Here is a 15717-nt window from a genome sequence, read left to right as displayed (position 1 = left end):
TGATGTGTTTGGCTGTGGATGCTTTATTGGCTCTTTTAATGGCTTTGCAAAAAGCCCTGCTGTGGATTTTGGGGCAGGCCATGTCCTTCTCAGATAGCGATTTGTGGAGTTCCAGATTGTCACCCTCAAATTTCCAAACTGCAAGTTTACTGTTGAACCAATCATTGGCAGATTTGCCTGATTTTTTCTGTTTCCTCCCTTGGAGGGGGAAGTTATTGAGGGTATTAGTTTAATTTAAAAGTGTTGAAGCCACAGATACCGGCACACAGCCACCCAAGTTCTACCGCCATTGTTACAATGTCTTAAAGTGTCTAAAGAGGTTGCAGGGGGAGATGAGGTGTTACCACAACCACTAGTATTTGTGTTGAGAAACACTTCAGTATTGGAATTTTATAGCTTTTATACTCAGTGAATTGGACCATTGCCAGCAGAGGGTTACATTTCAACCCCCTTGGGAAGGAGATGTGGCATAATGGCCAGAGATATCGACTTTGGAACGGGAAAACCAGATTTGTGTCTTGGCATTGGCTCAAAATCCTATAATTCTGGACAAAACACTCATTCTCCCCATGCCTATCAAAAATGAATGTCTCCTTGTGTAATGTAACTGGTGTTCATGCAAAGCGCTCCGATACCTTCAGGTTGTGTTCGCGCTATATAAAACAAACCAAATAAACCTTGAACACTTTACTGTGGGTTTATCTGATTTCTACAATACAGTAATCAATGTTTTTAGTCACAGAGCTTTAAGGACTACATAACACCACATATGGGTAGTACGCCCTAAACAAATGCCATGACACAATACACTATCTCACATGCAAATAATGTTGCTACCTTCTACAGTTTTACATCCTCCGATTGCAGGATATCTAAAAAATGACCCTTCTGTATTCTTAAAACCCTGCATGAAATTTCCCCTTAATTTCTGATACTATTGTTTCCAGTGGTTAATTTGAGCCAGTGGTTGCAGGTGGGGCCAACCAGCAGTCTTTTTTTTGGGAACCAGCACCTATTTTGCCTCATCAGACTTTGACCCATAGCAAGAGAGAGAGAAACACACAAAGGGGACTGAGAAAAAAAAACAGACAGAAAAACCATGAGAAAGCAGGGATGAAAAAGAACCCATAAGAGTGTGATAAACTGGCAGGCAGTGACTAATGGTGGCTTAAAGAGGCAAAGGGTGAACCAGCCTCGGTATGCACCACGCCTACATTCAATTGCGCCAGTCACTGGCTTGAGAGCAAAACTTTGGGCCCAGCACTTATTCTTTTTCAAATTAATCGCTGAATATTTCCCTCTCCTTTCTTTATAATGCATCCCCCTTCCCTTACCTTCCAATGTCTGCATGCCTCCTCTCTCTGAGCATAGCCTACTCGAAGCCGATGACTGTCTGCCTCAATCTCTATTATTGTATTTCACACATTGTCCACACCACCTCATTTCATAGATCATAACTTCTTCTTTGAAACCACACCACTACAACCTAACAATAATTAATCTTCTCTAACACAAAACTAATTCTAAGAACCAAAAATTATCAATAACCACTGGATTAACCACTAACCTTCGGCAAGTGGAGTGCTACTTGCGCAAAGCGTAGGAATCACTAGAGAAATGCAATTACAAAACAAAACAATAATCTTTACCTGCACAACATTGCTGTTAAGGTTCTAGGCTACTCACGCATATTTCGGGCAGGGTGATGGGCAGCCTGGACACTTATCGCACACCTGGCCGGTGTAGCCTGCTTTGCATTTGCACGTGTTACACTGGCACTCCCCACGGCCGCTGCAGACGGCTCGGCCTCTGTTTGAGCACCCCTCGATGGTCTTCTCACACTGGCAGGCAGTTCCTTGATATTTGTCTTTGCAAATGCACATGCCACAGCTACACACTCCCCTTTCTGCATCAGAAAAGCAAAAGTTAGATCAGATATACCTTTGCATACATTTTTGGCAGAGCACACATAAGTGAATACATTATTAAATGGCAAACGCATGATCTTTCAAATACTCCTTGTTGGTCTGTGATTATTTAAAAATGACTTCTGTAGTACATAGGACAATCCCCTGGTGCTGTTAAAAGACAGAAATGTGTTTTTAATTAAAGAGCGCAGATAAACACTTCAAACCGAGCAACTATCAACTTCAGCATAAATTTAAGGAACATTCCATTTACACGGTTCTGTAAAGAAAAGGGGGAACCTTCCAGAATAAAACATGAGGTGAGTAGGCGCTTGCCTACATGGGTAGCACCGGACACCTTGTAGAGTATGCTTGGAAGAGTGGTGTCTTTGTTTAGAACCCATGGGGGAAGTGTTTTTATACCGAGCTGCATTGAAAGTATATTGAAATGGCTTCTTTAACACCGAGCTGCATTGTACCACAAATACCTATTTGCTGCATGCCAGAGATCTAGGAAATCACTCTTATGATCCTACGCTTTTTAGGACTGGACTGAAGATACATATTAGTTTAGCACCTTCATATTTTTATATTAAAAAGTGAATTATTTAATTAATGTCAGACATCATTCATGTCTGACCGTTGCATTTACTTCCAGTTCTCTGTTATACGTTATAATAGTTCCAACAAGACTAAAAGCTAGAAAGAGGTGGTGACGCTACAGCTTTGTAGAATGTCTCCGGAAAACCAATGCTTTCCAGATGGTGCGCCTTAGCACAACTACACGTTGAATGGACTGAAATTGTACATTATTTATTTATTTACAGACCTGATTGATGCTTTGAGCATTTGACAAACTGACAATTCAACCAATGAACCCATGCCACTACACCGAGGTTATTGCATACAAGATTTATCGGCTTGGCCTCTACGAAGCTTTTATATATAAATAATACAGGGGATAGAGTGTACTGCCTTATATTTTCTACGAGATGGCATCCTCTTTTAACATCGCTAAACACTTTCGACCTACACATTTACCTACTTCAACCTTATTTTTTGCCATTTTAACAAGCATTTGTAATGCAATAAGTCTCGCATTTGCGAGAGTTTAAGCTATTGGCATTGTAAATGACAATGCCTTTTATTTATGTCAGAAATTCACAAACAAATTAAGATTAAAGAAAGTATAAATGACCACTGCACTTATTAGATTTCCAGTACTCAGGGAGTAGGGGAGGGCAGAGATGGTAGAGATTCTAGGTGATAGTTTAATATTTTTTTAACCAGTTATCAAAAATGCTTGCTGCAGAACACATAAATAAAAGGCATTGTCATTTGTAATGCCAATAGCTCAAACTCTTGTAAATGCGAGACCTATATCATTTTAAAAAAGCGCCCGCCATTGTCCCGGGCTGCTTGGAAAGTGAAAGTACGAATGGTGCACTGAATGTTGCAGGAAAGCAAGTCATGCCTGCAGTAGGAGAAACTCATTAAAGAAAATAGTTCTTACAGACTAACTAAGACATACCATGTAACAGCAGAAGTAGAAGGGCCAGTCCTCATGGGATGTTAAAAATGAAGATAAGGCGATACTAAGGAGGGACTAACAAGCCTGTTAACGAATCAGAAGCCAGCATTTACAAAGGACAATGACACAAGCCAATGACAAATATGGGCATTGAGTGGGCGGGGCTTTAAGTCCATACTCGAATACAGCATGCCTCGCAGAGCAGTGCATGCGCTGCCCAGGCTTGACCTAAAAATGTGGAGCTAACCAGCTACCACCCATCCTACCCACACCTGGACAATCCCCAAACCATAACCATGCAATTGAATTTCAGAAATAAAAGTAAACATGTTGGGGCAGCCAGGGCTCTAAGTGGGATGGAAAAAGTGGCGGGTATCTAAAAGGAGAGTGGCCTAAGGGATCCGTTCCAAGAGGCGTAGCCTATGTAATTAAGGGTGCAGCCTTAAAGCATGTAAACTTAAATCCGGTGCTTTCCATAATGTGCTATCCGACCAGTATTTTGGTGCCTCTCTATGAGCTTTCTCTTATTACATAAAGACATATCACATAATAGACATGCATCTAAAATAAGCCAAACCTACTGGTTTTGGCAATGCTTGCTAGCAGTAGCATGGAAATTATTAACGACAATGATTTTGTTGTTCAAAAATCGATTGTTATGTTATGTTAGAACTTATAAAGCGCACAAATACCCATAGGTGTTTCGGTGCTAAGTGCTACAGAAGGTAAAGCCTGGATGCAAAAAAACTATTAATTGAAGAGCCATATTTTTATATTTTTCCTAAATGACAATAGAGTAGGACTGGCTTTAATCTGCGAGGAAAGAGAGTTCCACAGCTTAGCCGTGGCAACTACGAAACTTCTGTCGCTCCCGTTGGATCTGTAGGTTCTTGGGATGGCAAGAAGGTTAGCACCTGCTGAACGCAGGGATCTGATGGGAGTGTATAACTTGAATGAATTCTTCAAAAATTCCGGCCCTGTGTTGTGAATGGACTTATAGGCAATTCAAAGTGCTTTGAATTTTGTTCTGCTTCTTATAGGCAGCCAGTGAAGCTGTATAATCACCTTTGCGATAGACTTAAATTTCAGAGTGCCCAACAGTATCCTAGCAGCCGCATTCTGCACCAACTGCAGCTTACTAATAGCCATTTCCTGTCCATTAATCAATAGGCTGTTACAGTAATCAACTATGAACATAACGAAGGTGGATATTAACTTCCTCCTGGCATCAATCGGGATAAACGGAAGCAGTTTCTTCATCATTTTTAGGACGTAAAAGGATGAGGAGACCACTGCATTGACATGATATTTAAAAGACAGCTTATCATCAAGAATGACACCCAGGTTCTTGGCTTTAGTGACCGGGATTGGGGTCGATCCCAATTTATCCGGCAGTGGGAGGATAGAAGCCTTTTTCCATTGGGACGGATAGATGCCTGAGCTAAACATAGAGTTGAAAATATTAGCCTAGTTAGTACCTATAAGGTCTGGAATCAGTTTCAGAACCGAGGGGTGACAAGGATCAAACGGTGAGCCAGATTTAACAGTGCTCACCAGATCGGTTATCTGTTCTGCGGAAACTGACCCAAATTCCCTGAAGGCAAAGCTGTCTAGCCCCTCGCTCTTTAAATTCAGCTGACTCGAAACTTCGACAGAGGTATTAACGCTCAAGTAGATTTGCCCCACCTTATCCTGGAAACATAGGGCTAACGAGTCACAAAAATGCGACATTTGCATGGCTGTCTGCTGGCGCTGCCAATTTAGACACCACCCGAAACAGTAGTTTGGTGGAATCTTGTGCGTTTTCTATTTCCCTTGTATACTAGCTGCTTTTTTCTTTTAGTAATAGGCGTTTATAATTAGCCAGTGCTATTTTATAAAGAGATTTCTCCTGGCTGTCATACTCTAGGCGCCAGCGCCTCTCTTCTTTCCTGCACCGTTGTTTCTCCAGCCTCAGAGCCTCAGAGAACCAAGGGGCCGAGGGAGTACTCCTCGATTTGGAAGCTGTTTTGTACTGGACTAATTTAGTGAAGGCGTTTTGGAGTCGGTCCTTATAGTTTATAGTGACCAGTTCTGGATCTAGAATGGCTTCTGGCTGAGTATTAGATAGATGCTGTTTAAGACGAGCCTGGTCTATACCACTACAAGTCCTAAACTGTTTAGGGGGTTTGACCTCGTGTATGGGGAAGTGGGATGCAGAATACAGATATCGAATAGTACTGCATGGTGATCAGACCATGTCAGAGGAAGGATCTCCTTTACCGAGATCTGCTCATTATTAGTGAATAGGCCATCAAGCGTGTGACCGGCCATATGGGTAGGGCCTCTGACTCTTTGATAGAGTCCTATAGAATCTAACTCGGAGGTAAGGGATATAGAGTCCTTGCCATCAGTGGCTTCCAGATGAAAATTAAAGTCCCCTAAAATGGTAAAGCTAGATTTACCTGTGGCGGGTTCAAGCATGTTTTCTACCTGTGATAAGAAGTCTCCCCTGGGGCCAGTTGGGCGGTAAAGCAGGATCCCCTTAAAAGATTGATGATTGGAAAGCGTTATGTTAAAATTGAGTGCCTCACATACAGTAGAGGGAACCATATCTATCTTTACCATTAAGGTATTTCGGTAGATGAGAGCTAAACCTCCCCCTTTTTTCCTAGGTCTATCACATCTGTGTACAGAGAAGCCGGCAGAAGTGGCAATACAAAAGTCTGGGCCAGCTGAAGGGTCAGCCCACGTTTCCGTAATAAATAAGAGATCAAGATGATAGTTATCCAGAAACTCAGCTATTTCATATTTGTGCTTTGGGAGAGAGCGTGCATTAATGACGGCCAAGTGAACATTATCTTTATCCTTATACTTTTGAGTATAAACATTACTAGTCACAGTTAGTGCCAAGTTCGACTGTGCCCAGTCTTGGGCCTCTAGTACAAACCCACAGGTGGAACTAAGTTCTTTGGCCCTTTCGGGGAGGTTCGCTAGATTTAAGCACGCACAAACATGCTGAAATGACTTATCGCGCTTATTAATGGCACCCAGTTCCATGCTGGTATCACGAATTACACATTGCCACATACCTGGAAGGAGAAGAGCAGCGGTCCTAACGCAAGCCGCAATCTGGCCGCGGACGGGTGCAGACGAGCTTGCCATTGGAGCGTCGGCGGCACGCCAGCTGCACGACAGCACCATACTGCAATTTTAACCCAGAAGGAGGCAGAAGAGCCCCGCAACTAGACTGCCAACCTCCCTGTGTGCAAGAAATGGCGGCTGAGACAAGGGAACAACCATCTTCCCTCCCTCCACAAAAACAGCACAGTGGAGCTGCGATGGACCGGGGAGAAGGAAGAGTCTGTGATGCTACAAGGGAGCTGCTACGGTGAGGGATACCCAAAAGAGCAATAAAGTGGTACAGATTTAAAAAGTTTTTTAATAAATTGTTAAAAGCAATTCATAAATAATGAAGGACATATAAAAATATTTAGTAAAGTAAACAACAGCACCATAAGCGCAGTAGGCATTAACATGAAGCGCTACCTTCAAACACGCAGTGCAATGGCGCCATGCTGCAATTTTAACGGGGAAGGAGGCGGAAGAGCCTAGAAGAGCCCCGCAACTAGACCGCCAAATTTCCTGTGTGCAAGAAAGGGCAGCCAAGAGAAGGAAACAACCGTCTTCCCTCCCTCCACACAAATAGCACAGTGGAGTTGCGGTGGACTGGGGAGAAGGAAAAGTCTGTGAAGCTACAAGGGAGCTGCTACGGTGAGTAATTCCTGTAAAAGTAAAAAAGCGGTACAGATGAAAAAAGTTTAAAAACAAATTGCTAGAAGCAATTAATAATGAATGAAGAACATATAACAATATTTAGTAAAATAAACTACAGCACCATAATCGCAGTAGGCATTAACATGAAACGCTACCTTAAAGTCTTTCCCTTTAAGGTTAAAGACAGACTATATGGCCCAATAGCCACCCATTTCAACGTCCGCTTTTAACAACTGCCAGATCTTGGACCCGGATGGACCCGCCTCACTTAAAGCCCAATGGGCAGTGCTTGCCACACCACAGCGCAGGAGCAGGACACATTCTGAATTTGTGTGATTCGCTTAGAGGGATATCAAAGCCATTTGTGCTTCGCAGAGGGAAAGGTGTGTTTTCAGTTTGTTGATGTCTGTGTGTAGGTGAACCTTTTAAGAACAACTGCATGTCATTTGCCTACTGGTGTATGGACATGCCTTGGTTTTGGCAAAGAAAACTTATGACTATGAAAATCAGGCTAAATACCATCAGCGAGAGTCTGGAAGAATCGAAACCTGGCATGTGACTAGCAGACTGAGACATCTTTATGGGTAACAATATTCTCTTAATTTCTATGGGCGCCGTGAGGTTGTGAATTGGACTTTATGGCTGACCATGTCAAAAGCGGCTATCAGGCTGAGGAGGACAAGGCAGCTGGGGAAATCCCTCTTCAGCGTGAATGGGAGAAAGACATAATCTGGTACCTAGATTGCTGTCATTCACACAATTTCATTGTGAAATCAAACGCCCCAAGTCCATTTCAATAGAACTAATTGTCACTGCCATGAGCCAAGATAGTGAAATGTTAAAGTAATGGCGGCCGCCACAAAGAAAGGGTGGTGGGGTGGGTGGAGGGATCGAGGGAGGGAGAGTGTGGGGGAAGCATGGGGGAGCCCATAGGAGTGGGTGTTAGAATATAGAAAAATTAAAGAACTGACCTGAAGCCGGCCGCATCCCGTGTTGAGCTTCCTCTTTTCTTCCAGGTGCTGGCAGCCCCTGGGAAGGCTCCTGCTAGGAGAGCAGCATGGAGATTGGCCTGAGCGGGCTGAAAAGACGACAGAGAGTCTGTGGGGGATTCTCCGCCCAAATGTACAATGCAGCCGGGCTGGAGAAATCTAAGTGCGCATGTGTGTTTTGGTTCGCCTGAGACGGCCGTCCAAACACATATGCGCACTTAGGGAGTAAACATAGCACTCCTCCTCCCGTGCCCCGCCACACCCTGCCCTGCACAAGCTGGCTCAGAACCGGCAAATAAAAAACAAAAACAATGCTAGACCATTGTTTTACTTTTTATTTGCTGGCTCTGAGTCATTGCGGAGGAGTCGCCACTGGGTTAAAGGACATCATCACACATAAGTTCTGGGAATCAGCATGCTCGACCTCTTGACAGTGAATACTAGAAGTTCAAAAATGTTAAAGATGAACTGTCCATTACTCAAGAAGGCATTATCCTGAGAGGCTCGAGAATAGTAATTCCGGAAAGTTTACGACAAAAGATAATTGAAGTGGGCCATAAAGGACATTGTGGAATACTTGCCACAAAATTAGCTTGATTGTTGATGAATACTCCCATTTTCCACTGGTGGACGAACTCTCATCTATTACTCATTAAATAGTCATCAAGAGATTAGATTGCCTTTTTGCGACATGGGGTGTTCTTGCGATTTTTAAATTTGACAATGGCCCACTTTTCAGCAGTCGAGAGTTCAGAGACTTTCTTGGTCATTTTAATGTTAAGCATCGGAAAAGCACACCTCTACGGCAATGGTCTTGTCAAACGTTTCATGAGTACATTAAAGAAAGCTGATCAGCGTTCTATGTTGGAAAAGCTCAACCTTAAAACTGTGCTGAATTCTACCTTGCAAGCTTTCTGTTAGACCCCTCATTTGACCGCAGGTGAAAGCACTGCAATCTTGATGTTCGGGAGAGCAATGATGACCAAGTTACCTCAATAGACCAACCTTCGATCAAGTACTGAGAAAGAAACCCGTACCAAAGACTTGGTTCGTATAAGAAAAATGAAGGCCTATGCAGACAATCGACGACATGCAAAAGACATTGTCTTCAAAAGAGGATATTGAGTATTTGATCATCAGTTGATGCTCCTTTCGATGCTGAGCCATTTCACGTCGAGACCACCACAGGACACATGGTGACTGCCCATTATATAACAGAGGGGGAGATGTAGTGTTGTGTGAGTTACCAATGAAGATATCCTTTTGGCTCCAGATGGACACAAAAGGACTGTGACGTATGTTTCAGAGCAAAGTCAAGTGAATGCATGTTTGGAATGTTGAGTTTGCGGTCATACGCAAACGAATAAAGACGTGTAATAGCAAGCTCTGTGTGTGGCATAGTCATTGGCGGGTACCCAGTCTGGGGAGGACGCTACAGTCAGTGGCTTTGAATGGATTTCCATTTAAGGTAGTTCTGAGAGACAACAGAAGGCGAGTTAGAAGGTTAATCAGTCAGACATATTTTGTTTGATTTTCTTGATTTTGTCAATTAGGAATTTGTTGATAGCTACCAATTTTCAGAAGAATGTGGAATGAGGAGTCAGGATGGATTTGATGCTGTTGTAATGCATTGAATAAGGTTAGCTTTGTTTGTTGGCTTAGTCAGAAGGTGTTGGGAGTGAGCTTGGTTTCAACAAAGTGTTGCCTTTTTTCCACTTTGTGTCAGGGATTTCTGGGTCTGGGAAAACCCTGTTTTGGAACAAAATGTGTGCCACGCATTCTCTTACTGTCAGATTTCCATTTTGCTGGCACAGAGTTCCTGGGTGTATTAAGAACATGGCTTAAGTTTTATTGATTTTAATGAAATTTTGTTTCAAATTTGCAGGGTGTGAGAGGGGTTCACGTTTTGTGAATTCCTTGCTGTTGTGAATCCAGCCATTTGCGTTCATAAGTATGACCAAGATGTTGAAAATAGTTGCAGATCACCTTGAAAATAAACTTCTTGGCAGTGGGATGGCCAGGATCTGCTCAAACACTCAAACTCTTTTGGCCTCAAAAATAATGTTGGCCTATTTTTTTGGTGAGGATATGGCCACATGACGGCATCATATGATGCCAGTGGGCCAACAGATTTTGGCATACCAATATCTCAACCTTAAAATGAGGCAGTTATTTAGTTGATGGCATTACATTTTTTAAAACAGCTCTCTGACAATAGTTAGGCTATCTGTGATACAATACAACACTGCAAAGCCTCAATTTGCCCACATGCAGTTAACAATACTCAAAAACATACAATATTCCACTTTTGACACCTACTTTAGACGAAAACACCACCAAAAATATGAGGAGTAGGTGTAGTTCATACTGTGAAAACACACAATACCACGTTGAAAATGTAACGCCTTGCAAAGAATAACAAAATTTTAATTTGTTGGAGTGTACATAATCGCGTCATTTTTCCCACAGAAAAAGAGGATAATTACACTTTTAAAGCAAAGTGTGGTTTGCCAGTTTCTTGTGTGACATTTTTGATACGAGCATGCACTTTACCGAAAAAGGTCACACAAGTTACCAGCAAAAGTCTGGTTCACACAGAAAACATCTCTTGGTGAGACATTTTCTAGGTGAACGATTCTCCCATTTTTTTTTTTATAAATCTGTTTTTATTATTTTTAAAGAGTACACATTGTGGCAGCATACATTACATACTGGAGTACATGGGTATATACGAATTGTTAATCCGTACTTGGCCTGTAGTCAATGTAATACAACATGCATTCGAATTACGTGCCAACCACCACCCGCTCAGGAGCCGGCTGCCTTTTCCCTTATCGGTTCACGTGCAGGCTCTTAAGGATGAACAGTAGCCACCGTGTATCAGCCACTTAGCTGTACATGCAAGCTTATGTCGCCCACTACACTTAGGCTTTAGAAACAGAGGAGTTACCTACAATTCAAACGAAGAACTCATAACAGTGGCAGCGTGAACATTGTACACATATATTGCACCCCCTCCTTTCTACCCCTGGCTCCCCCCCCCCTTCACCTCCGGGATCACCCTCGGAGCCCCTCGATTGCAACCACCCCCATGCATTCGCAGACACCCCGTATTTAGGCCAGAGGTGGTAGGGGCTATACTATCCCGTCAGCAAGGCAGCCTGTATTACACCGTCACTCGCGCAGGCATTTCCAACCACCCCCGTGTGGCCTGTGTGACCCTCCCAGTCCAGGCGCTGGAGCGCAGCAAGCAACTGCTCCCAGCGGTCCGCCATAGGTTTCCTCCGCAGCCCCAGAGTTTCCTCCCTTCGGATGGCGGTCCCCTCTGCCCTAGCCCATGCCTGAAATGAGGAGCTCCATGCTCGTGCGTGTGGCGGGTCATGCGCCTTCCATCTCCTCGTAATGAGGCGTTTCGCTACTACAAGCCCCAGGTCCAGAAATCGGGACGTTACCTTGTCTTTGGGTGACCTTTTAAATTGGTGTAGAATATGTTTGGGCCAGTCTAATGAGATGTTACGACCCACACTCCCCTGCAACAACCCACTGACCGCTCTCCAATAAGAACCCCGCCCCTAGTTCACTGCACCTAGGGCAGAGTGCGTCGTTGCGGTGAAAGTACCTGTTAATCAACTCGGTGTGAGGTAGGCCCTATGTACTATGAACAGCTGGATTTGACAGAAGGTGAACGATTCTCCCATGTGCAAAAATTATACCAAATTGTGCAATGTGTAATAAAAAATTTTGGGGGAGAAAGTTCATGAATATCATGTTACAATAAATGTGGGAATCCCACCAATATCACCAGCAAAATTAAACTTTTACCCAGGCCGAATTATATACTTTGTTTCTGCAAACTGACAATGTTACCCCATTGTCTCCTTAGAAAGCTTTTTTTGATGGAAAACTACAGGTCACAGAAAGAAAGTCTGACTTTCTCATTTCAGTATGTCTGAGGATTCAGAGGGATGGCTTAACTGTTTCTAGATGTAGGCTGGACAATGTTGCCTACCTTCTCCACCGCACAGCATGCCATTGTAGACCTCACAGTTCCAGTTGTTGCATTCACAGAAGGCACCATAGATCTGCTTCTTGGGATCATCACTGGCATGGCAGATGCACTGGCCACAAACACACTCTCCTAAACCAGAGCAAGTCGCCGAACCATTATCCTTCCTGCAGCTGACTTCCAGATCTGTGGTGGATTTTCCAGTTGTATTGCACTCACAGTTCTTGCCCACATAGCCTTCGTCACACCTGGCCAAGAAGGGAGAAAAGACAGTTTTCAAAAGTCAGTGAAAATTAAGAGAACAGTAAGTTAAGAAAACAAACTCTACAAGTGATTCGGCCTGTAAACATTATGAATGGCTTTCTCCTTGTGGCTATACAAAAAAACAAAACTTTAAAAACACCACATTTTCTATCTGTGCATTCCCAAAGACAGTGAACGTACATTCTGGATATGTTCTATGGTGTAAATATTTCAGATTTGTTCAGTCGTATATATTTGATATGCAGGGTGGATTAGTCTCACACTTTGCACAGTTATCTTTCTTGTTTCATCCTTCAAGACATTTCTCTTCATGCCAGAATCTGTGGGATCATTACCATTTGAATAAAATCAAATCAAATAGCACATATAAAGCGCACAGATACTCAGAGAGTGCCCCGGCGCTGTTGGTTCGTTACCCCTCAACACCGCATAAGTGGAGAGTTAGAAGACACCATTAAATACCCAGATCTTTTCCCGGACTATTGCATTTCACCTGTAGATGGTTGTGGCTCTCCCATCGCCCCCACCTCCCCCTTGATCATCCTTATTGACCACCCGAGGGTGGAATTGGTACTGTGTGGTCCCCCAGCCGTGGTTAGACGCCTCTTTTTCGATGGTTTCCGCCTTGTCTTTTGGTGTTATTTTATTTTTCATTTTTTGTTTGTATTTCTAAAATTTATGTATCCGGATAACTTCTGAGGTGCACTCAGTACTTTGTCAATTCGGCTGAGCCCCAGGGGGCCCATTGCTTCCTTGATGTTGTTGAACATGTATATATTAGCGGCCGGCCCTGGTGGTTGTAGGCCCATGTTTGTATTGAGTTTTTATGTGCAATAAAGGTTTAAAAAAAAAAAAATACCCAGATCTTAGAGCTACGCTTAAAAGAGCACGCATCCTTGGTAGCACAAAGATGCAAGGAAAGAAAATTCCAACCTGCGGCGTTAGAACAGCACGTTTGTTGTGGCCGTCAGTGCACACTGACTCCTTGGTGTCTTAGTACCTCGTGGTTGACCCAGTGGTACATTCCAAAGGCTATTCGATAGGGATCAACACAATTCTTTGAACAAAATGCATGGCAACACTGTGGGGCGCATTTGGAGCGGTGGCTCTGGGCACTGTGATCTCGAAATTAGTTCACAAAAAACAAGAATGCTTGGAGTGATCGGTATTCTTAACAGGTGGTATGGCTGTGGAACGTAAAGACCTGAGAGAGGCCTCTGTGGAGGCACATCATGTGCTCACACTAGCACCCTCAGCTCTTAAGCAAGAATCGATGAGGCTTGGGCACGCTGGCAAACATCTCAAAGTCAATTCTATGAACACGGCCACAAAATGAGTAAAGTGTTTCATGTGCTTATCCAACGCACAGCCAAACTTAGCCACATGACAAGTATTGAAGACGAATTAGGTGTCGTACATACGACCTCCGAGAGGATGGCATAGGTGGTCACAGCCCACTACACCTCACTCTATGCATCTGCTCGGACCTATTAGGCCGAGATACTTTATACTTATGTCCCTCCTTTCGATTCTGCTACCGCAACTAACCACTGCTCAATTACATACTCTTGTTGAGAGGAGATTGCTGAAGCCATATCTCAGCTCCACAGGGAAGCTGAGATATGGTTTCACAGGAAAGAGCCCCAGTCCTAATGGACTCCTTGCAGAGTACTTCTGTTGCCAATCTGATATACTAAGACAAACACTATTGGACTTAAGACTTGGGGCACTGGCTATCTTCAGAGTTTCTGGAGGAGTCACACATAGTTACTATCCCTAAAGGAGACTGTCCTGCCCACCTTTGCTCTTCTTGCAGACCTATCACACTGATCAAGTGCAAAGCCAAAATTCTAGAGAAAATCATTGCGCTGCGATGTGTTATGGTCATTACAGATTTGGTGATCAAAGTGGCTTTATGTCCTGTAGATCAATGTGACACAACATCTGTTGATTGCATAATGCTCTTGCAGCAACTGCCTCGCTTCGGAGACCCCTTAGCTGTTCTGCTTATAGACTTTGAAAAGGCTTTTGATTGTGTAGTGTGGCCTTATGTGTTTCACCTGCTGGGGTGTATGGGCTTTGATCTGCAGTACTTGGGAAACGTAAAACTGCTCCATGGCCGGTGGCGAGCTTTAGTGCGAATCGGGGGAACCCTATTGGTTTTATTTCTGCTTGAAAGAGAGATGCAAGAGTGATGCCCTTTGTCACCCCTGTTGTTCGTCTTTGCGATAGATCCTCCGAGCTGACTCCTGCATCCGGGGCCTCTGGTAGTCTGAGAAGTACAAGGATCTTGTATCCCTCTACACTGATGATTTCTAATATACATCAATAATCACTACATCTCTGGGCAGTTCTTCATGGAGATACCCAACACACACAGGCTCTGGGTTAATTGGTCAAAGACATGATTACTCCCTGTGGATCTACCGGGTCACACAGTGGAGTGGGCACGCCAGACAGGCATGACAGTGGCAGAAAAATGATACCGCTACTTAAGAGGCAACATCTGGACTACAGCAGACTAGGGCCGATTACTTGGTCCCTTTGTTGGCTGTGACGCAGAGCGATGTACATTGCTGGTCCTCCCCTCTAGGGGCCCCGGGCAGTCCCCCGCCTCATCAAGCAAGCACATAATAGTGCAGCAGAGAGAACTGCACCACAGAGACACGGAGTACCCAGCAATAATGGTCACAGAAAACCCACCAGGATGAAGCCGGGGCGGTATCCAGTTTAGGTATCGGGTGAGGTGAGGGCTGAACACTCTTGTCTTTGTGGGTGCACAGTCTTTCAGGAGTTCTATCTGGCATTTCGCGTGACCGTTCCTCTGTCGTGATGTTTCTTGGGAGCCGTTTTTGTTGATAGTAGCTTTGCTGGACACAATTTTAAGACGTTTCTACACGCTGTCACCCTAATGGACTGTAAATATGAAAACATAGTATTTTGAGGTTGCGTTGAAGCCAATGTACAAGGACGAATCCGTTATTGACTAGCTGGCTCCTACCCCAATATCGAAGCATACCACAATTGGAAATTTAGGAGAGCGGTAGACATATTGGGTACAAGAGGTTCGCGACTATAAAGAATATTTCTACTGTTGGAAAGATAACAGTAGTGTCCCCTGGCTGTAGAGATTTTTGTCTGTTATCTGGCGGGTCCTGATGAAGGTGGTGCCTATTCTATTCTTAAACCACCAAAACGCGTTGACCATAGCTACTCAGATCCTGCTCTATGCAGTTGTCCTAAATGGTTGTGGAGATTGAAAAA

The 15717-nt window shown here is 43.8% G+C and overlaps 1 protein-coding gene across 1 annotated transcript in view; it reads right to left on the bottom strand.

Moving 5' to 3' along the window:
- Window positions 1–15717, bottom strand: part of ITGB2 (integrin subunit beta 2) — a 332357-nt gene that overhangs the window by 87214 nt on the left and 229426 nt on the right. The window contains exons 12-13 of the mRNA XM_085648635.1: window positions 12193–12437; window positions 1687–1906 (exon numbers count right to left, since the gene is read on the bottom strand). Coding sequence (XP_085504761.1) covers window positions 1687–1906; window positions 12193–12437 — 465 coding nt within the window. The remainder of the gene's footprint in view (window positions 1–1686; window positions 1907–12192; window positions 12438–15717) is intronic.

Source organism: Triturus cristatus, chromosome 3_2 (genome assembly GCF_964204655.1).
Source record: "Triturus cristatus chromosome 3_2, aTriCri1.1, whole genome shotgun sequence".
Taxonomy (NCBI): Eukaryota; Metazoa; Chordata; class Amphibia; order Caudata; family Salamandridae; genus Triturus; species Triturus cristatus.
The sequence above is the reverse complement of the archived record's forward strand: the minus strand, read 5'-3'. Positions and strand labels throughout refer to the sequence as shown.